Raw genomic sequence first — 22,486 nt, 5'->3', positions numbered from 1 at the left:
AGACCTTATTTCCAGAAACACATCGTAATTTATCTTTTTTTTCTCTTGTAGAATATGGCAGAATGAAAGGAGATTTCAAGGGGAGGGGTGGTGTCTGTGGGATACAGAGACACTATATTGAAGGTACAGCCTGAAATAGACTCTCCAGTAGAAATGGGTCATTGTTTGTGCTTTTCAAAGGGAGGATAAACACATGCTTTGTGCTTGGAGTTTGTTTAGAATATGGTTGAGACTCAGCTAATCAACTCTGCTTTTAAACCTACTCTGGGTACATATGAGTCATCCTGAGCCCATCCCCTATCTACAGATTTACATGTGAATATTTGATATTATCCGGTCCCCTGATGTACAGCTAAGGCCCTTCTGAGTTAAGCTCTGGTGGCAGCTGCCCTGTGTTCAGCATAGGAAACATGAGCTGGAATTATAGAGCCATCTAGGCCAGCTTCCTGTCACTGGCACATGGAGGAGGAAAAATTGGGTTTGAATCTAGTCTATGACTTAGTGCTTCCCTGGGAAGCCTCTTTATAATTCCATAATGGAAGTCCCATTGTCCTTAAAATTCTCTCTCATGATTGGCAAAGATAATGCCTGAGTCAAAAGTAGGCAGGGCTACCTTCTGTGCCCCAGCTCTTGAGAAAGGCTAGACCCCACATTGTGCATGCTGTTTTTAAATAGGCTGAGTTCAAAGTCACCATCTGTTATAGGCAGAAGTGTAGCTCGTGTCTCCCTTTGGAAATGCAAGCAGGGATGAGCTCTTTTGGCATCTGCGTTGTTGGGTGTGAGGTTGTAAGCACCAGCAAAGCGCCACCACTTAGCCATGTGTCTCTACGTCTTGACTCACCTTGCTCCTCCTCCTTTTCATCAGTCTTAGTGATTGTCATGTCAGCTTAGTACCTTAAATATTTTGGGAAAAGGTGCCACTTTGTAGAATGGGCTTCTCTTCCATCCTCCACCACCACCTCCAGATATAATTCAGGGTAGGTCATCTTGTTAATTTCTCCTTTCTTTTTAACCAAGCAGGCAAATTTTGAGGCACCCCGCTATTTACCATGCCCCATTTATTCCTGCCATCCACCTCTTCCTCTTGTAGGTGGGGGCTCAGATTTAGGACCTTGTCACATATCCTTTATGCTCTCAGGCAGGGATAGGATAGCATGTCTCCTGGAGATTCTGGTTAGCTTGGTGGGATCCCGACTGATGACATCATTAGGTGCTGAGGCTGCTCCTCAGATCCAGGACAGGTCTATTTTTCCTCCAGGGCTGAAGAAAAAAGTGCAGGAGCCTGCTCACCCAGCTCAGTGATACTACTTTCATCCTTAGCTCCTCCTTTCTATCTGCTTGACTCCCATTGGTGAGAAGCTGGAGGCCCCTATGTTCCTTGAGAAAGAGCAGGAGGAAGCAGATCAGTGCCTCAGTGGTCTGCGTAGTTTACAGCACTCTTGGGAAACTGTAGCACTTTGGGTGGGCACCTGCTTGCCTTCTCTCCCTCTGGAATGGCAGAGACCATTATCCACAGATCAAGGGTCTCATGAATCCAGGTAACCTCACCTGGGGCAGCATTTCAATGTAGCGGGGAGGCCAGTGGCAAGGTTTATTCCCTTGGTGGCTTTCGTAAATTGGTGGGGATTGGCAGGAATGTGGCAGTCCGCTGCCCGAACCTTCCCCTGCTCCTCGCTGCTGCCAAGGAGGGTGGAACCATCCAGAGGGCCAATCAAGAAAGTCAACATCCAACTACCAAAATCCTACTCATTCCTCAAGCCTCAGCTCATCTATCCTCCCCTCTGTGAAGCCTGCCCTGAATCTCTCCAGTTGCTTGGACTGGCGTTCCCTTATATTTCATTCTGCCATTGGTTGTGCAGAACTGTCCTTCCCATCAGACCTGAGCTTCTGGGGGCAGGTTCTGTGTCTCCCACAGTGCCCAGAGAAAGCTAGTTCATTGCTGGCTCTCAGTGTGTCTGATAATGAATGAACAACTACAAGCAGACACAGGCACCACTTGGGGCCCTCTCCTTGCCCTGCTCCTACTGGTGAGCTCACTGGTGGGGGCCGTGTGCTGTGTATGTGGACTACACCCCCCAACTCCCAGAGCCGGAGGCTCACCAAGCTTCCAGGGTGTGAGGAGGTAGGATCCAGAGGGTCCCAGCCCCCACTGGGGTCCTGTGTCTGTAGAGGAAAGGAGTGTTGTCTTCACAGGCACGAAGACTCAGTCCCTAGGGCGTGTTTTAGAGTTCCACTGCCCCTCCGTAGTGAAGGTCATCAAAGAGAACGGACAAACAGGAGAGGAAGGAGCTGACATGTGCGGGCTGGAAAACTGGCAACAAGGGGAACAGTCACTTACTGTAAGAATTCAAGCACTCCTCACTTGAGAGCTGCCCCTCCAAGGGCCCTTCTCTTTGGTGTGCCTTCCTGCCAGCCAGGTTCCTCCCTCCTTTCTTTCTGCTCTCCCTGGGCAATCTGCTCCTTCCCCTCACATGTACCCTTACAGGGCGGTGCTGTGTGTCTGCCCTCCCTCTGGCATGCCCAACACTGGACTGTGAGCCCCTCAGGAGTGAGCACGGGCTCTTCTTGTGCCCTGACACCCAGAGGAACTCCCCAGTGTTTCTTGAGTGGGTGAAAAGATGAATGAGTGAGTGATGCATGCATGCATGCATGCATGAATGAATGAGCAGACTCCACCTGCTGCATAGATTAGGGAGGGAGAGATTCATAGAAGGAATTCTCCCTCTGAGTTAGATCCCAGCGCTGCCATACTAGCCATCTGACAGGCATGGGCCTTGGCTTTCTCATCCATAAAATGGGGATAGTACTATTGACCCCAGAGGGCAAAGTGCCCGATGCGGCAATGAGCACACGGTAGATACTCAACAAATGGCAGGTCCTAAGACTACATGACTCGGGGTGTCGCAGGGACACAAAGCCACTTAGAGAAAGCCCTCTTCTGGTGTGCAGTGGGGAGGGAATTTAGGGATTCTGACTGGCATTCAAAACCCATGGTAATCTGCTGCACTACTATGATCCCAGCTGTGGCTGTCAGGTAGAGGAAGGCAGAGGAATGGACCTCTTTTGTTCAGGTATGGAAACCAAGGCTGGGGAGCCCATCTGTTGAGGAGCTGGAGAGAAGTGGTTTCAGGAAACTGGGAAGCATCGTTCATCCATTCATGCCAGGCCCTGCCACTTACTTCTGCAACAGCTAAGCAGACAGGCCGAGCCAGGTGGGGACCAAGCAGAACTCATCACAGGCTAGGCTTCACCCGAGTGGCCTGAGTGCCCTGGAGAAGGCCTCGCTGGCTTTGCGAGGTGGGGCGGGGGAGGGCTCAAGGTGCCTGGTCAGACTTAGTCACAAGGGCATCTAAGCCAAGCAAATTTTCATTTTCCCAGCTTGCTGATGGGGAAACACAGACAGGAGATGAAGTTGCTGGACCCAGCAGCTCAGACAGGATGCTGTGGAGGAAAGGTTGGGGCTGGGTCATCTGGGGTGCCCCAGTTCCCCAGTGCTGCAAAGCAGGTCTGGAGGTCCCTTGTGTGCTGTAACTCAGCCTCGTGTGAATGGTTGTTTTGAGGCAGGCTGTTAGAGCAAGGGTCTTGGCAGGACAGCTGGTGACATCTGGCAGAGTTCACAGGAAAGCTCCATGACCTTTTCCATGCTCTGTCTCTTCTGTTCCTGCTCTTTACCCTCTCACCTCTGTCCACTGTCCCTTTCCAGGCTAGCCTCTGACAGAGGGTGCTTCCACATTTTCCTAGAAGCCTGTGGCTTGGCTGTCCCCCCATGTCATCCCCGGACACGGGCCAAGTGGCTCGGCGTGTGCACAGGGAAATGTCCAGTCCCCGCTTCCTCGCCAAGTTCAAAAAGCAACAGCTGCATCCACAGGGCCCTGTGCAGACAGAGCCTGTCACTGTCACTGTGCTAATGAGCGTTTCCACTCAGTGGGCTGGTGGTGACAGCTGGGGGTCAGCGGGGGCTGGTGGCTGCGACTGGTGTGGGAACAGCACCTGTGGGAAAAGGCTGGTCATCCAGCAGTGAGGCTAATGCAGCCCCCCAGGCCACTGAGATATGCTGACCAAGGTGATGGTGAGGGGCTTCCCGCACCACTTTGGAATCTGTGGACTTCAGTTCAAATCCCAACTCAGTCACTTCCTGGAATTTTGACCCCTGGCAAATTAATAAACCCTTTGCCTCAGTGTCCTCATCTGTGAGGTGGGAATGATGATAATGTCCACCTGCAAGGAGCACTGTGAGGAGTTAGTCCACGTAAAGCATTCAGTTAGTGGTCAGTGAACCTTGCCTGCCTTTTCTGGTCCTCTGCCAGCCCTCTGTTCCTGGCCCATCTCCCACCCTCCACTTGTGCCTCACATATACTCGTGAAGGCAATCATTTCTTACCACCGGTCCTGGCTGATTGCCCTAAGATGCCTCTCCTGCTTCTTGGGTCTCTTGATGCTTCTGCAGTTGAATTCACCACTCACACTCACATGAGCTGCACAGAACATCTGCTCTGGGTCAAGGGTGTGTCCACGGGAAACAAGATGGGGGAAAGCCAGCCACCTCTGCAGGCCTGGCTGCCACAAAAACACCAAGGAGAGGAGGCTGTGGTGTCCTGCCCTGTGGTCCAGATGCTCCAACCGCTCTCTTGCCTGGAGGGTCTGGGAGCAGGGGATGATGTGGGAAATGGTGAGGGGCCCTGGCCAGTCAGAGTGGACTCTGGTCATGGTGCTGGAGCATGGCACACTCGGGAGGGCTCAGCATGGTAGCTCGTAACCAACTGGCAAGGAGGTAGTTTTTCTTTTCTTAATTTTTTAAATGCTTATTTTTGAGAGAGAGAGAGACAGAGCACAACTAGGGGAGGGACAGAGAGAGAGGGAGACACAGAATCCGAAGCAGGCTCCAGGCTCCGAGCTGACAGCACAGAGCCCGACGTGAGGCTTGAACCCATGAACCGTGAGATCATGACCTGAGCTGAAGTCGGATGCTTAATCAACTGAGCCACCCAGGTGCCCCTTTAATTTTTTTTTTTAATGTTTAAGAAAGTACTTTTAACAGTAGACATTGTTGTGCAAGTGTGTTCTGGGTCTATAGCAGCTGTACCCATGGGAAGAGCCAATGCAAGCAGTAGGCCGGGAGGGGTCTGGGTGCTCCTGAGCCCCTTCCTGTATGCGGGCTCAGCTTGTGTCTAGAGAGTAGGGGGTTCAAGGGGCCTGTGCTAAGTGTTGGCTTTGGCATCAAACCATCTGCTCATGAGCTTTGGCATCTTGCACAAGTTTTTAGCCTCTGAGACCTTGGTGATCTAATCTATAAAATGGGGGCATGAAGCTCACACGGCTGTTGTAAAGATAAGTGTTACAGAAAGCACAGGGCCCAGCATGCAGGGCCCACAAGGAGAAATGGGTGCAATCTCTGTTCCTCTTCAGGAGGCCCTGGTGTTCTTCCCATTAAGATAGGAGTCCTTCCCACTCTGGGGGTCAGCGGGGTGCAAATCTTCCTTAAAGCACTCACTCCCTGCAGCCCGGGCCCGTCTGTTCATTCAGGCCACAAGACTTTGTTAAGTGCCTTCTCTGTGCCAGGCATAGTTCCAGTGCTGGGGATGCTTCAGTGAACATGCCAGGCAGGCCCCGGGCCTCACAGAGCTTTACATTTGGGAAGGGGAGGCAGGTGAGGCCAGGCCTTTCCTCCTGCTGCAAGCACCCAGAGATCTCAAACCCTGGAGGTGTTTCAGCAGCAGCAGCATCGACAGAACCCAGCAGATGCAACGGAACCAAGCTTGACATCGAGGAAGGAAAACTCCAGAAGCCAGAAACAAAAGAACGACCTCCAACCAGCGGCCTGAGGGAAGTTGCCATGAACTGGTACAGGGATTCCTGAGCTGGGTCTGGGTCAGCCCTTCCCGTGGGGTTGGACCTCAGTGCTCCCTGGGGGCCTTCCAGAGACGCCAAGGTCTCATCTCAGAACCAACTGTATCAGCATCCTGCTGGGTGCAGGGCTGAGGTACCAGCCATTTGAAAGCGCCCCCAGCTTCTGCAGTGGGATGGGGCTGGGGTTCTCAAGCCTGCTCAGACCAGAAACGAGCTGGGATTCCGGGTAGGGCAGGAGTCGTGAAGTTCTCTGAGTAGGTGAAAAGGGCACCGGAAAAACCCCACTCCTAACTTGGCTAACAAGGTAAAATGCTGGCCACCTGCCCAGCTGCTACCCAGCCACCTACGCGGCTGCAGGGGACAAAGTGTCGCTCCTGAGAGTGCAAAGCTGGTTTGTGCCTCCTAAGAGTGCCAGAGAACTGGTCACATTGCCAGCCTGTTGCCTGCACCCGGGGCAGACACATTAACAACAATGATGAAGGGTGGACATTTCTCCCTCCCGGGGCATAAGACATTGCTGTCAGAAACGAGTTCCCACTGAACATTCTAGAAAGGCAGGCAGGCAACAAACAAGGGAGCAAATGCCATTGTTTCTTAATCCTGGCTGTGCACCAGAAGGAGCTTTTAAAAAATACTGACGTCCCCGATGAGTTTCCGGAGAAACTGATGAAACTTATCCAGAGTGTGGCCTGGGCACTGGGACCTTTTATGACGTTTCTTGGAGCTGAGAACTACAAGATAAATGAGACAATTCAGAGAGTTTATAGAGGCTACCTAGCAGGATAATGCGATAGGTAATAGAGAGTAATTAGCTGTGGGAGACCAGGGATGGACTGCCCAGGAGGTGAAGTTCAATTTGCAACTTGAAACGTGAGGAGGTGGCAGCTTGCAAGGGGCAGGGGAAGCTGTGATCCAGGTAGAGGGAACTGTAAGTGCAAAGTCCCTGAGGCTGGAATGAGGCCGGTAAGTTTTAGGAGAAGCCGAAAAAGCTGTGTGCCTGGAATGGCATGAGCCAAAGGGGACGGGGTTTCAAGCCCCAGTAAGCCGTGGAATTTTGCAGTCTCGGAAATGTCAGCATTTTTTTTTTTCCAAGAGCTAAGGAAAGCCACTAACATGTTTGAGCAGGGCAATGACATGGGGAGATTCCTACAAACTCATAGCTGCACCCATTTCATTTGCTTTATGGCACCGAACCTCCCCACTCCCCTCACCCAGCTTCTCTCTCCACCCCGTTCTTTTTTTTTGAAAGTTTATTTCTTTATCTTTGAGAGAGGGAGAGAGGGAGAGAGAGAGAGAGAGAGAGAGAGAGAGAGAGAGAGAGGGAGGAAGAGAGGGAGAGAGACACAGAGAGAGAATCCCAAGCAGGCTCAGCACTGTCAGTGCGGGGGGCTCAAACTCATGAACCGTGAGGTCACGACCTGAGCCAAAAACAAGAGTCAGACGCTCAACCGTCTGAGCCCCCCCAGGCGCCCCTCTACCCGGTTCTTTATATGCATTTTAACAATGACTTGGTGAAAGAGGTGGGTAGGCATCTTCTCCAGTTTACAGAAGAGATGGCGCCCAAGTTGACTGGCTTCATCTTGACTGTGTCTTGCTGCTCTGAGTGCAGGCTTCTGCGATCATCGGGTGCGGGTCCCAGAGCTCTTGCGGGGAGATGGGTTGCTCCTGAGCTCACGCAGCAGCCACAGTTGTTACTACAGTGAGTTACATTCTTGTCAACCCCAGGCCCTTGCAAGGGGAATGCACAATGCTGGCTTTCCTTGAGCAAAGCAGCTTGCCCCAGAGTGGTCTCCTTTGCAACGTCTACCTTCCATGAAGGGCTAATTATTCTCATTGCCAGTCGTCCCTTCACAGACTCTCTCTGGCACTCCCCTGTGACCACCTCGTTTTAGAACATGAAGGTGCTTTGAACCAAATCGAAGGGGTGTTTTGTGGAGCCAACCCCGACTTGACTCACCTCCATGTTTGGCCACGGAGTCTGCCCTGCCAGGGTCCACGCGGCCACTGAGCAGCTTCCCCACTGCTTGGCTGTGGGCTCTCATTTTATATTAATTCCCCAAGTTCTGGCTGCTCACAGCTGGTGCTGGGTCAGTTTTGGAGAAACCTCTTTAATATTAGAACATCATGGCTGGAGCATTTGGGTCTTTCCTGACATAGCCCTTGGATCCCCTGGGAGACCCATTTCTCACCCCAGGTTCTCAGGAGGGGAGGGATGGCTGAGGAAATGGAGAGGAAAACTAAGAACAGCCACAGGGGACCCTTAGTGTCCTCATTGGGTGATTCTGTTGGGTTCTGGATATACACAATGGGGGTGATTCTGGAAACTGGATGATTTGGGGATAGATGGCTCAATGCGTAGTATGTAGAATACGGCCCCACCACCAGGACCACTAATGGTGAAACTCCTGCCCTTACCATGAAGCCCAAGGGCGGTAATTGCTTCTGGATAGACCTCCTGCTGCTGCCTGCCTGTTGCTGTGGATAACCGGCCGCTGGAGCAGAATCCCTTGGGATTTTGCTTCCCAGAGAAATGGCATAGGGTGCTCCCCACCCTCCTCCCTTTGTGCCATCCCCCACATTGCCCCAGTCAGGGCTCAGATACCCGAGAAGAGCTGCAACCCGGCTCCCCAGGCTCACCCTGCTCTTGGTGGATGCCAGAGGGAAGAGCCCTGCTTAGGGGAAGCAGAAGGAGGCGGATGGAGATGGGAAGAGATGATTCCATCCAGCAGTGCTGGTGAGAGACAGGCGGGCTAGGGCAGGCTGTCAGTGTCATTGGGGATGCTATTAAGGGCATTCATGAGGCAGCACACACGTCTGGAGTCCCATCTGACTGGCATCAACAAATGTCCCTGTTCCGTTCATTCTGGAAGGGGGGCTTTAATTAGGCATGAAGAGATTTATCAAACGGCGGCCCCTTGGAGCTGTTGGTCTCTTTGCCATCTGGACGGATGGCTTCGTACCCTGTGACAACAACAGCGGGAATGATTTATGAGGTCCTGCAGGGACCTGGTAAAACCTGAATGGCTTTTGTCCTCCCCCAAAAGGAGGGAGGCTTTGCCTTTGTGGGTGCAAAATCTGGGGTTCATGTTGAGGTTCATGTTCATGTCTGACTCTGTGAAGGCAATGCCCAGACCTCTGGCAGCCGGGACTGTGCTTTAGGTCAGTTTCCTGTTTGCAGTGACCCAGCCACAAGGATTAACAGAAGATTCCATAAGGGGGTAAGACCTGAGTGCAAATTCTGCCAGTGAGCTATGGGGCTTCATGCAGTTTTTTGCCTCAGTTTTATGACCCATCCAATAGGAATAATGATTTCTGCATCTGCCCAGTTCATATGATTTTTTTTGGAGGTTCTTATGACATTACAGATGCAAAATGACTTCATTAAGTATACAGCCCTCCACAGGCATTCAGGATTTAATCCAACAAACATTTATTGAGCAACTGCTGTGTGCTATGCACCTCTCCTGGTGCTGTGATGGACACAGATGAGTAAAACACAGTCCCTGCCCTTGGCGAGCTTACAATCTAAGAACGGTCATAGGACAAGTGCACAATAACTATAATACAAGGCAGAGTATGGTAAGTGCCATGAGAAAGGTACAAATAAAGTGCTATGGTGGTCCAGCGGAGGGAGAGATCCCAGTGGTTGGTAGATCAGGGAGGGCTTCATGGAAGATGTAGTTTCTGAATGGGCCTTGAAGGGAACAGAAGAAGAACAGCAAGACCAAAGGCACAGAGACAGGAAACCCGGGCACCCCTTCCAGAAGTAGCAACAATTCTAGATGGACCAGTGCAAGGTGTAAAGAAGGAATGGGGTGTTACTGGGTGGTCTATAGTGTCAGGGTGAAGACTTGTACTTTATTTTGTGGGTCAGGGGAATGTTTAAAGTTTTGTGAATGGCTGGAGATAAAAATTGCCATGCAGGTGCAGGACGCCGGGGGTGTGCCAACGTGCCCAGAGTGAGGGCAAGGGAGCATGCTGCTGCAATTGTGTGAGCCATGGGGAGGCACGGACAGAGCTGGTGGGGAGGGGTGACAAGGGGACCCCTGGAGAAGAGTCGAAGATGACTTTTGGGTCTCAGACTTGGGTGGTTGAGAAGGTCGTGGGGCTTTTCTCGTGAAGAGAGAGGATTGTGGCAGAAGGGGGGGCAGACGTGATAAACTTGCCTTTGGGTGCATGAGGTCTATGGCGCCACCAAGGGGTAGTGTGGGGATGCCACGGAAGGCGCCCATGTACAGAGTGTCCATGTGGTGGGGCAAGGTAGAGAGAAGGAAATGATGGTCTGACCCTCCTCGGGTCCTTTTTGGATCCAGGTAAGGGTGGCAATAAATAAATCATAAATACATAAATAAATAAATAAATACATAAATACATGATGAGGCATTGGGAAGGGAGGAGAGCATGGCATCCTGGGCACCAAGGGGACAGGGGTCTCCAGGAAGGGTCACTGTGGAACCAAGCCATGTGGGGAGCTTGGGGATGACAAGGGGTCTTTTGGTGTGGCCACGTGGAGGGTGCTGAGTTGCAGGTCCCTGGAGCATGGAGGCCAGGTTGGGGGGACCTCAGCACAAGCACCAGAGACTGCTTCCCAAGGCTGGTAGTGATGGGAAGGGAGGGAAGAGGCTGCAGAAGCCGGGATGGGTGGTGTGTGCTACTGGAAGTGAGGACAGAGGTGGCAGAGGAGTGGCTGGGGAAAATGTCACTGGTCAGAGGACAGATGTTACTTCCTCCCAGAGGAAGGAGGGGAGCAGGGAGGAAAGAGAGCAGGAGATCTGGAGGAGAGATGGTGTTTTAGATGGCTCCATCAGCCAAGGAGGTGGCTGCTGGAGGGCGGTGGTCATCTGGGGACTTGAGGGGCATGGGGGTCTCGGGGGCTCCAGGGTGGGTGATGGCAGAGTACTGGGGACTAACGGTCAACAGGAGGTGACTGGAAGGGTCTCCTGCTCCGAGGATGGCCATGCCCACTGTCGTCACAAGGTGGTGGACCAGGTGGTAGGGACAGGATGCAGGCTGGGACTCGGGGCCACCCAGGCTAGCTGGCCTGTGCCAGAGGCTACGGTGTCGCCTCAGTCAAACTGAACTTCTCTGAGTGGGCAGAGGGGGCAGGCTGCCTCCTGACTGTGCGCCCAGCTGGAGGAGCAGGAGCCAGTGGGGGAGCCCAGGCCCCTGGAGCTTCTGCCATCAGTGGCCAGAGCATTCTGGTGGCACAGGACCTGTGAGCTGGGGAACAGAAGGGTGTGGATGGTCCTGGCTCCCCAGCCCTTCTCTGGGGAGAAGCTGAGGACAGGTTCTCAGGGCTCCTTCTACTTCAACAGCCGCCACTGTCAGTTTAAAGGAGCCACGACAATGGGACAATATGGGACAATGGGGGACAATGCTCAATATGGGACAGAAGGAAAATCGTCTCTTCCACGGAGCTCTGGCCAGTACACAGAGTGCGGGGCCAACCCCAGGACCTGGCATCCCAGCTTCCCTAGGACTCACCACTGGAACGTTCTGGAGTCCAAAGCCTTAGTTAATCCACCGAGACCCAGGCAATTCTACCTGTTCCCCAGGGCATTGCCAGCTTCAGACATTAAATGTCTTCCAGGGCCTTTGAGATCCTCAAGATGAAAGGCTCTGGAGAAGTGTAAAATATGATACTAATTACTTCCATTTCTTGTGAGGGAGTCCAACCACTCAGTTCCCACAGAGGCTGTTAGGGCTGTTGCTTTTTAAAATATTCATTTTATAATGCAAATCCCAAATCTCAGACTTCAAGCATCAACGGCAAGAACAACAAGGGAAGAAACACAGAGATGCAGGGTGGCAATCGTAGTCGCGGTTTGGAGCTGGGGTATCCACGTGTAGGGGTTGATGGTTCTGCGTACCCTCCCACAGCCTCTTCTTCCCCTCAGTCATGAATTTAGAGCCAACGTCCTGTTCTGAATTGCCGCTGATTAATTATGTCCGGTCTCATGCGCTTGGGAGCAGATCTGGGTTGCTTTTCTTAACTCCCTTCACCTTCAAGATAATGGTTTTTTACTTATCTTTCAAATATGTTTGAAAACACTGTTATTTATCAGGTGAGGGAATACATCTAACTAATCAGGCCGGCTGATGCTTGTCTATATGTGACCTCTGATTCTAGCCCCTAAGTGATTGGCATGGAGCCCAGATTTCCCCAGGGAGATTGTGTCCAGTATTTGGATACTGCATTTGGCTTTGGGTTAAAAAAAAAAAAAAAGTCTTAACTATTAATCTTAATAGGGGGCAAGAAGGATCTTCGTGAAATTCTAAAATCATTGCCTCCGTGGGGGAGGGTGGGCCGGTGGGGGTCGAGGTGGAATTGGAACCGCTCCCTGCAGACTTGAAAGCCTCAGTGTTGGAGCTCAGTGCCGGCTAATGTGACCATCAGGATAGGAAGATGATAAGGAAGTGACATTGACACAGGCAGTCTGGCTGCACAGGCCCCCCCGAGTGCATGATGCAGAAAGCAAACAGAGCAGTTACAGAGAAATGAAGCTGGGTGCTTAACATTTTTTCAGGTCTCATGCTCTGGGGCTCTGTGAGGCACCCAGAAAGGCAATCATGTATATTTTAAAAAGGGTGACATTTATCTTGATGGTGCCCTTTCAAGCTTTTGCCATGGCTTCCCCGGTGGCAGAAGGGGACAGTCCGGTCCCTCCAGTGACATTCTAACAGAGCAGGAAGGGGGCTAACCCAGAGGGTGGAATCCCAGGGCCCCTTGCTCCTTGGTGGACTCTACTTGCCTTAAAGAACACCCACCAAACCACCACATTCTGGACACGCTTCTGCCTTACTGTGGGGCGGAGTGCTCCCCTGAGCAGGAGGTCTCAAATTTTGAAAAACGCAAGGCTCTTTAGTGTCATCTGCCTGCTCTGTCCAGGTCCTTGGTGGTTCTTGCAAAGCCAGAATATGCACTGACCATAGTTTCTTCTCTAGCCTTCCCTCCACAGCTGTGGAAGCCTGGCTGGGACAGGTGGGTCCACCGGGGATCATCCCTGGGAGAGTTAAACTCCAAGTTTGTGGAACAAGGCCCACGGCTCTGAAGCGGCTTCTGCTTCCCAGTGTCCCCATACTCCTCTGCCAGGCTGGACCCCTCAATCTCCTTCTCCTCTGTGAACAGCACCATTTTAGACTTGGGTCAAGATGTCCCTTCTGGGTCTTGGCTCACCCAGGATCCACATATCTCAGAGGCTTGGGGCAGCTGCCAACAGGTGGCTCTCCATCCATCCATGAGCCCAAAGATCTCTCCAATCCAGGAAGCAGTTTGTCATCCAAAGTCATGGGACTGGCTTCTTTTTCATGTCAAGTCCTTCTGCCCTTAAAGATGGACTGAGTCTCCATCTGGTTTGGGTGGGTTCTCCACACCTTCTTCCTGTGGCTTATCTGCCTAATGCTAGATGAACACCACACAGTTATAAATACTCAGGTCAATATATATATGCAGGTATAGATATATATATTCTGGTCACTGTTTTACACTTGAACAAAGAAAACCACTAGCCTGCTTGTTGTATAATTTGTACCACCCCGACTCCCATCTGCCTGTGGTGTAGCTGGCAGGAAATGTGAGCCACTGAGTCCCACGAGGTGCCCAGCTTACGTGGCCCCGTCACACTGGCCAACAGTCAGTTTCAAAGCCCCCTGCTCATGCAGGCTCTTGAGGGCCTTGAACTCCAAAGGCATGGTGTGGGGGCTGGCCTGGGAGGTGTAGCCATACTTGAGGCTGTCGTAATAGTGGTACTTGACGGGGTTCTGGTTCTGATCTAGTGGAAAGGGCCAGAAGCCATAGAGGTAGATCTGGTTGCAGAAACGTGTGGCCAGGGTGTACATCAAGAGACCGGTGGTGGGTCTTTTGATGTGGACTTTGTTGGTCAGCCAGTATCTGAAAAAAAAAAAAAGAAAAAGTGAGAAGAGAAACAAAAAAGAAATGTGAGCTTGTGAATCACTTTTCCAGGAAGGGAACAATTTCTTTCTTTATTTTTTTAAGGTTTGAAATGTTAGATTTCCTTCCTTCCTTTCTTTCTTTCTTTCTTTCTTTCTTTCTTTCTTCCTTCCTTCCTTCCTTCCTTCCTTCCCTCCTTCCTTCCCTTCCTGCCTTCCTTTCTTTCCCTTCCTTCCTTCCTTCCTTCCTTCCTTCCTTCCTTCCTTCCTTCCTTCCTTCTCAAGTTAGTTAACATTCAGTGTAGTCTTAGCTTCAGGAGTAGATCCCAGCGATTCATCTCTTACATATGACACCCAATGCTCATCCCAACAAGTGTCCTCCTCAATGCTCATCACCTATTTTCCCCACCCCCACCAACCCTCAGTTTGTTCTCTGTATTTAAGAATCTCTTGTGGTTTGCCTCCCTCTCCGTTTTTACCTTATTTTTCCTTCCCTTCCCATATGATCACCTGTTAAGTTTCTCAAATTCCACATATGATTGAAATCATGTGATACCTGTCTTTTTTTGACTGACTTATTTCGTTTAGCATAATACCCTCCAGTTCCATCCACATTGTTGCAAATGGCAAGATTTCATTCTTTTTCATCACTGAGTAGTATTCCATTGTATATATACACCACATCTTTATCTATCCATCAGTCAATGGACATTTGGATAGTTCCATAATTTGGCTATTGTTGAAAACACTGCTATAAACATTGGGGTGCATGTGCCCCTTAGAATCAGCATTTTTGTATCCTTTGGATAAATTCCTAGTAGGCAATTGCTGGGTAATAGGACAGTTTTGTTTTTAATTTTTTGAGGAACCTCCACATTGTTTTCCAGAGTGGATGCACCAGTTTGCATTCCCACCAATAGTACAAAAGGGTTCTAGGAAGGGGACAATTAAAAACTTTTTTTTTAATCTTATTTTTGAGAGAGAGACAGAGTATGAGCAGGGGAGGAGCATAGAGAGACACACAGAAACCGAAGCAGGCTCCAGGCCCTGAGCTGTCAGCACAGAGCCCTATGCAGGGCTCAAACTCACAGACCCGAGATCATGATCTGAGCCGAAGTCGGACACTTAACCGACTGAGCCACCCAGGCGCCCCTCCACTGTGGTTCTTCTGCTTGGTTTTCAAACTCACTGGGGTGTGTGGTATAACCTCTTTCTTTCTTGTAAAAGTTTCTCTTTACCCTAGGCTGAATCCCTTTACATGCAGTACATATGCTTCGGTGGAAAGACAGAATTCCTTATCACCGACTCCGCACGACCATGTGTCCATGCCAGACGCTGACTGTATTTTTCTGACCTCACACTCTTGGGGCCTCACCCCATGTGCTCCACCTGCCATTGTGAGACACATGCACTCCCCAGCCACAGTGTGGCTCCTGATGACACCTGAGCACAGTGATACGTGTGACTGTATAGTCACACACACCAACTGAATTCACGCCAGAAGTAAAAGTATGCCAGGCAGGACATTTACATGTTGCTGGAAGTTGAAACTGCTTCATTAGTCACAGTGGTTTTTAGCTAAAAGCTGGGTGAGCAGGGGGAAGATTTTCTTGAAGCTCAGGTATGGCCTGTCTTTTGCAAGTGGTTCTTTCTGCAGTCCCCAAAGGGAAACCCCAAGACATTCCAGAAAGTTAACCTTAAAATCCTTTTTTTTTGTGGGGGGGGGGGGAGGAGGTATTAGCCGTTGGCTCAGACAAGCTTACAGATTCCTAATAACCCATATAATTTCAGTATATCAGGAATATTTGCTATAATGAAACCTATTTCCAGGACACCCCCCACCTCCCTTGGTCCATCCTGTCAGGGTGGGTGATTTGAATCTCCCCTTAGAGTTTGCTGGTGGAGGCTGTGGTCCCAGGTGGCCAGAATCAGAGCAAACATGATTCTCTGGAGCACCGTGTGCTCCGGGGGGAGGCGGGTACAGGCAACTGCTGTTTTCTCATGAGCCTGTCACTTGAAGACCACTGTGCTTGGGTCTCTTGTTTCATCCCGTCTGGGCCAAGCAACTTCCCTGTGGCTGAATTTTTCAACCCAGAATCAGAAGAAGGGGACACAGGCAGAGAGCAAGAAAATGGCTCCACTAACCACAAACACAACTGGGAAAAAATAGGGGGAAAACCTGTGTGGACATCGCGCAGACCTTCATCATTTCTTCCCTGCACGGCTGAGAAGCTTACTCCCCGCTGATACATGGAGGTCACGGAGCCGGCTCAGGGCGGGCGCTTGGTGCTGAGGTCGAGGCTCACCAGAGAAGGTGTCCTTCCTTGTATGTTCAACGGGGCTGAGCTGAGCTTGGCAGGGCCCCGGGGGAGCGGGGGCAAAAGCAGGGAGAGTACAAGGAGGAGAAGAATCCCAGCAGAGTAGCAGCTGATGTTTGGATCGCCCCACACATCTTTAACAAAGTGCTCATTCACCTTGGCTTAACTACCTCTGGTAACAGGGAGCTCTCCCACTCCTGGGCTAGCCTGTTGCATTTTCGGTTCTAACTCGATGGTTTTGACCTCGGCTGTCCACTGAATGGCCTGGAGCTTTAAGAGCACTGAACCTGAATGCAACCTCTAGGTGCAGACTGGACACTGGGAGTTTTAAAACCTTCTCCAGTAGTTCAAATGTGCAGCCAAGGCTACAAAGCCCTGCTCTCCCTGGTAGGTGGTTCTGCTACGAGGAAGGTATATTTAGAGAAAAGATGGGCAACGAGTGAGTCTGAAAGGAATAGTCGTAGAGTTTTAAAGACGATTGAGCCCAGAGAACTCATCTAGCCCGGCAGCCTGGCAGGGGATGTGACAGAGTGAGCTGGGAGCTGGGATGAGTGTAGAGAAAACCAGTGCCCACCCTCAGGCTTGCCAGTGATGGGACTGTGGCATCTAATAGGGCACTCAGTTTTACCATTGTCCAGTATGGTGGTGCCGAATTTTCCGATTTTTTTTCCCAAGAGTATCAGAGATCTGGATTTTTATGCAATTTCTCGAAGCTTTTAAATGTTGGCAACTAATTAAAAAAACCAAACAAACAGGGGCTCCTGGGTGGTTCAGTTAAGCATTCAACTTCGGTTCAGGTCATGATCTCACAGTCCGTGGGTTCGAGCCTCGTGTCTGTCTAAGCACTGATTGCTCAGAGCCTGGAACCTGGTTCAGGTTCTGCGTCTCCTCTCTCTGCCCCTCCCCTGCTCACATCCACTCTTTCTCTCTCTCAAAAAAAAATAAAATAAATTAAAAACATCATGTGAGGCCCTATTGGGTGAGTCAACAGACTGTATCTGTGGGTAATCGATGGGTCTCCTAGATTGAACTTGACCTCTTCCTTCAGGTTCCAGGGGAAAATGCAGCAGTCCTAGATGTGCCTGAGAAAAGGTTAGATAGAGCTTAGATAAAACGCTGCCTCCCCACTCCTGGTTTTTGGGCCTCTTCCGCCCTAGGGTGATTCTGAGAGGGTCGAGGCCAGGACCGAGCTGGCCACAGAGGCTGTTGACCCTACCCAGGGGCGTGTGAGCCATCGCAGTGTCCCTGCACGAGAGCATAGCTCCATTTGCTCCCTGAGCAAATTGAAGCCCTAACACCGGCCACATGCCAGATTAAGGGATTTGTGGTTTGTTTATTTTCTGATTGTAAGACCTTTCGCCTGAGAAGGCTTTTGGATATGAATTTCTTTTCAGGACATCAGTGCTGTGCTCAGAGACGGGGAGGGAAGAGTTTGATCAGGAGGAGGTCTGAGGTACACAGACACATGCTCTGCCCTCCCTTGCAGATGTGACTTTCATCCCCACGTCTCCTTGGTGAACACTGTCTTTCCCCTCCCCTCGCCGCCCCCCTCCCCCAAACTAACCACATGAATCACATCTTCCTGGAAATGTTCTTTTTGTTCCATTCCTTCCCAGTTCCTACTGAGGTAATCGCTTCCACCTATTATGAACGTTGCTCCTGCTTCTCCTGTGGTGCTTATCAATCTGGCCTGATAATTCGCTAGTGTATGGGTTGGTCTCCCCCCCTAAACAGTGCTGGAATTTCCTCGAGAGCAGGGGCCGTGCCTTATACTCCTGGTAGGAGCTTCAGAGGCACCTGGCTCATTGCACGGGGCAGCCAGGGCACTGTGGTGAGGACAGCAGCACTCAACAAACACTCCATGTGCCCTCCTGCATCTCCCAGTATCCCTTGCAATTGGACAGGAGTCATGTGACCAGCTTTTGCCAATAGGCTGTGACAAGAAATGTGTCCCTTGGGGGCCAATGTTTCTTTTTTTTTTTTAATTTTTAAAAAATATTTATTTATTTTTGAGAGAGAGAAGCAGAGTGGGAGCAGTGGAGGGACAGACAGAGAGGGAGACACAGAATCTGAAGCAGGCTCCAGGCTCTGAGCTGTCAGCACAGAGTCCAAAGTGGAACTCGAACTCACAAACTGCAAGATCATGACCTGAGCTGATGTCAGACACTCAACCGACTAAGCCACCCAGGTGCCCCAGGGCCAATGTTTCTTAAGAGCTGGCTCTCCCTTCTTCTCTTCTGCCTTGGAGAACCTCAAAGCCTCTCATAAAGACGGTGTCAGCCTAAGAAGGAAGAATCCTAGATCCCTGAATCACTGGCTGGAAGAGGCTGGGAGCCGACCTGCACCACACCTTGCACGAATGAGCAATGAGCTTCAGTTGTGCTAAACCATGGAGGGTCTGGGGGTTGTTACTGTAGCACAGCCTAGAACCACTATTATCCTGGCTTCCATTGTGCTCAGCAAACGTTTGACTCAAATGGAACTGGAAAATACAAAGAAGTCAAAAAGCAGAAAGGGGGAAGCCCAGCAGCACACACGGCCTTGTACCTGTGTCTGGCGGGGCTGGGGCCGGAGATGCCTGCCCTCTCGGATCTGCTGCCAGCCTTTCCACCGAGAGTCAATCACTGGGGAAGGTGTTAACAGCAAAGGAGGCTCCAGATTGAATCGAGAGCTCAGGGGCACGGAGGGACCCACTTAATTCCCATCCTGCAGCCATGGGTAAACAAGAACACTCCTGAGCGATGTCTGACAGGGACACGGGGGTGCCGTTTAATGAGCAGCTTGTAATAGAAGCTGGCTGAGTCATGTGGGAACAAATCACCCTTGATTTCCTTTCTATCTCCTCAGCCGCTCTGGCCAATTTAGAGACTGTGTGTGTGGCCGACTTGTACACTATTTCCTTCCTTAGGATAACAGCTGGGTGTTAAAACACAAACTAATTAATTTTGCCTTCCCAAATGAGGTTAGCTGGGTGCATCCGGGATGTTGTATTGACAATGCACCTTTAATATCCCAGTCTTGAGATTTTAATTAGAAGGCAAAGTAATCTCAAAGAAGGCAGTAATTATTTTTCAAATTGGTTACCCCAATTGCCAAGACGATTAAGCGCCGTATTTTATGAGCATGGACAGCAATAGATGAGGATTGCCAAAATCATCTCCAAAGCACATTTGTCCTTCTTCCTGGCTCCCTGGGCTCAGGATGTGGCAAACGCAATGGTTGTCACTGTTGGAAAAAGACACCAAAAGGGCTTTCTCTAAGACACTAAAAGCACTTTGTGGGACATAGCTCATGTTGTCCTTAAGGAGCAGGAATGCCTTACAGGTAGTTACCATGGGACACTTGGTGTCACTTTGTGCAAGGTCAGCAGCAAAATAGGGGACAAGACCCTCAGACTCCTGGTCTCCCATTATGCACATCAACAGCCTGGGCCCTGATCTGAGGGCCCACAGCTGTTTTTTCTGACCACAGCCCTCTCGTAGGGCTCTGGTATCCTGGGGAACATCTCAGGATGAGGCTGCCCAGGTTTGTGATGATGGAGAGCTGGGGATTTTGTCTCAAAATCTGGAAGGGGGGCAGTGCAGAGCTAAGTCCCGTGGATGGTTGAGGCCCATTCCTGGTCCTCAGGCCTCCGTGCTTACCCAAGCCAATGCTCTTCAGTCAAGTCAGCAAGGTTAACCTCAAGTATGACCATGCCACCAAAAACTCTCCAGTGACTCTCGGAGTCCCCGGGAGAATGTCCAGTGGCCTCAGCCAGGCTTGTGAAGCCCTCGTGAGCTGGGCCTGAAATCCTTCCTACCGCCTGGCATACACAGCCACATGGCTACGAGGTACTTCTTGGTTTCTAGCAGGACATCACCACCTCCCAGTTCTCCTGGCTGGCAATTCCTTCGTATGGCCTCAGCTTCGATGTCACTTCCCGGACCTCCCCAGATGGGTCTGTGCCTGTGTGCTGTTCTTTCCCTAGCAGAGCACTTATCACCCTATGCTATAATTATTCATTTACCTGTCTTTCTCCTCCCCTACAATTAAAAATTCTGTGAGCAAGTGGACTGACTTCCTGCTTCTTTGTGACCCCAGATCCTAGCATAGCTCATGCACAAAGTGGGTGAATCACAAATCTTTATTCAATGAAGCAATGAGTGGAAACGAGCAAGCAGAGGCCAGTGATTCCCTGTGGGGGCACTGGTCAGAGAAGTGAAGCAGGCTGGCCTTACCATAGACCCTTCTAGGCAGCCACCAGGTCTGCACATGAGAGAGGCACGCTAACGGTATGGTGCCAAAAAACATGAGGAAAAATCACGATGCTGATCCCTTCAGGGCTTCCTCCTGCTACAGGGAGGGCCCCTTGGGGAGTCAAGAGACTGTCGCTCATGCACAGGGATCACCCTTTGGCCCAGCAGGGACAGAAAGACCACCTCTTGGGGGCTGAAAACTTGTGGCTGGATCCTGGAGGTTAAACTGACACCACTCCGGACAGGAAAAAAAAATAATAATTAACCTCATTCATAACTAAAGGAATCCAGTTTCACACAACAGTCAGATGCCATTTTCCGCTGGATTGGAAACATAACAAATGTTGATAATATACCACGTTGGCAAGGTTATGGAAAAACAGGAATTTTCAATAATCATAGGTGGGAGTGTAAATTGGTACCTACCTCTAGTGAGGGCAATTTGGTAACCTCTATACAAACTAACAATACCCACATTCATCTCTTTTTAGCGATGGCACATCTAACGAGCAGGCCTATACATGCATGTATGTGTGCAGGTGTCAGTATAAGATGATCACTGTAGCAGTGATTCTACTGGGACAAGATTGGAAAAACCCACGATGACCACCAATGGCTTCTGCTCACAGAAATTATTGCCCAGACACTGTAAAGGAGAGCTAGGTGCTGTGTACTGATGTGGAATGATTTCCAGACTATATCAAGTTACGGTGCTTAAAACACTCTCCCTTATGTTTAAAAGTGGCTATTTCTGGAGGAGTATACACAGAAAACCAGTTTAACAGGCTGCCTCTGTGGAGGAAGGCTTGCTTGCTTTTCACTTTAAATCCTTTTAGACTGTTTGGATTTTTCTTTTTACTATGTGCATTTGCTATTTAAAAAATAGAGAGACAGTCTATGAAAAATGACTTAATACCGCAGACCTCTCTCCTTTCCTCCATGTAACGCCGTCATGGAATATACACTCCACGTCCCTGGAGGAGACTGGAACCCGGCTCCTGGACTGGCCCTAGGGACACGTTCTTGGGACTGAGACGGGCATGTGTGGGAAGGGCCACCTCCCAACTGCGCTGGTCTTGCCTCTTATTCTCTGCACCAGGCTTGCTCTCTCACCCATCCAACCTCAGGCTTCTCCAGGCTGCCAGGCAGCAGTGCCCGCTCTGAAGATCTGCTCCAGCCCTGGCTGGGATGCCCGCTGGATCACTGCCATCCTATGGCCTACGTTCAGCACTTTTGGTGCCCAATTAAGCATCAATTCACAGGCTTCCTCTGCACCAGGCCCACGGTTGGGCAGCTAAACGGGCCAGGCAGCAGGCTGCTTTCCTGCCCGAGGGCCACCCTCTCAGTGGGTCACAGCCTTCCGAATTGTTGTCATTGAATCTGAGCCATTCACTACCAGCTGTGGACCAGAGTGTTCCCCATCCTGCAGCCACGTTCAGCTGCCTGGGTGTCCTTCCGCTGGGTTGCTCATCTCCCTTGTCAGCAGCCAGCCGGGGCACTGTGCCACCCTGCAGTGTGGCAGAGCCAGAAGCCCTCTGGAAGAGCTGTTCAGTCAGGGGCAGGGCCAGTATGAAGAGTCAAGGGCAGGCTTTCTTAGCACCAGGCTGCCCCCTCCCTGCAAAGCCCCTGCCCAAGGACTACCTCAGATGGGCAAGCATCTGCAGAGTAGCCAGTGGTTAGAGACTCTTCTGGCACAGGTGCAATGAATCAAAGACTGAGTGGAAAAAGTGACCGTCTAGCCCAACTGTTGTGGGCTGAAATATGTTCCCTCAAAATTCGTCTGTGGAAGTCAACCTCAGAATGTGACGTCATCTGGAGATAAGGGTCTTTACAGAGGTAATGAAGTTAAAATGAGGTAATTAGGGTGGCCCTTATTCCAATGCAATGGATGTCATAATACGCAGGGGGGATTTGGAGATACACAGGCACACAGGGAGAACAATGGAGCTGGTCCTCCACAAGAGAGAGGCCTGGGACAGATTCTTCCCTCAGAGCTCTTGGAAGGACTTCCAGTTTCCATATCTGTGAGACAATAATTTCCTGTTGTCAATTTAGGTCACTCGGCCTGTGGTCCTTTGTTATAGCAGTCCTCACAAACTAATACACTAACTCTGCCTGATGCAGGTTTCCCAAGTCCTGGCCCACCAAGAGGCATTCACTGCTGCCTGAACAAGAGGCAACCAAGCTCATTTCAGAT

The 22,486-nt window shown here is 50.7% G+C and overlaps 2 protein-coding genes across 3 annotated transcripts in view; one reads left to right on the top strand and one right to left on the bottom strand.

Moving 5' to 3' along the window:
• FAM174B (family with sequence similarity 174 member B) overlaps window positions 1-22,486 on the top strand; it is a 243,143-nt gene that overhangs the window by 169,641 nt on the left and 51,016 nt on the right. The window lies entirely within an intron of this gene.
• ST8SIA2 (ST8 alpha-N-acetyl-neuraminide alpha-2,8-sialyltransferase 2) overlaps window positions 13,328-22,486 on the bottom strand; it is a 63,126-nt gene continuing 53,967 nt past the window's right edge. For both annotated transcript variants that reach the window (XM_047863498.1, XM_047863499.1), the window contains exon 6: window positions 13,328-13,737. In XM_047863498.1, the coding sequence (XP_047719454.1) occupies window positions 13,452-13,737 (286 nt within the window). In that variant the 3' untranslated portion in view covers window positions 13,328-13,451. The remainder of the gene's footprint in view (window positions 13,738-22,486) is intronic.

The sequence above is a fragment of the Prionailurus viverrinus genome, chromosome B3 (assembly GCF_022837055.1).
Source record: "Prionailurus viverrinus isolate Anna chromosome B3, UM_Priviv_1.0, whole genome shotgun sequence".
Lineage (NCBI taxonomy): Eukaryota > Metazoa > Chordata > Mammalia > Carnivora > Felidae > Prionailurus > Prionailurus viverrinus.
This window is presented reverse-complemented; position numbering and strand designations above follow the sequence as displayed.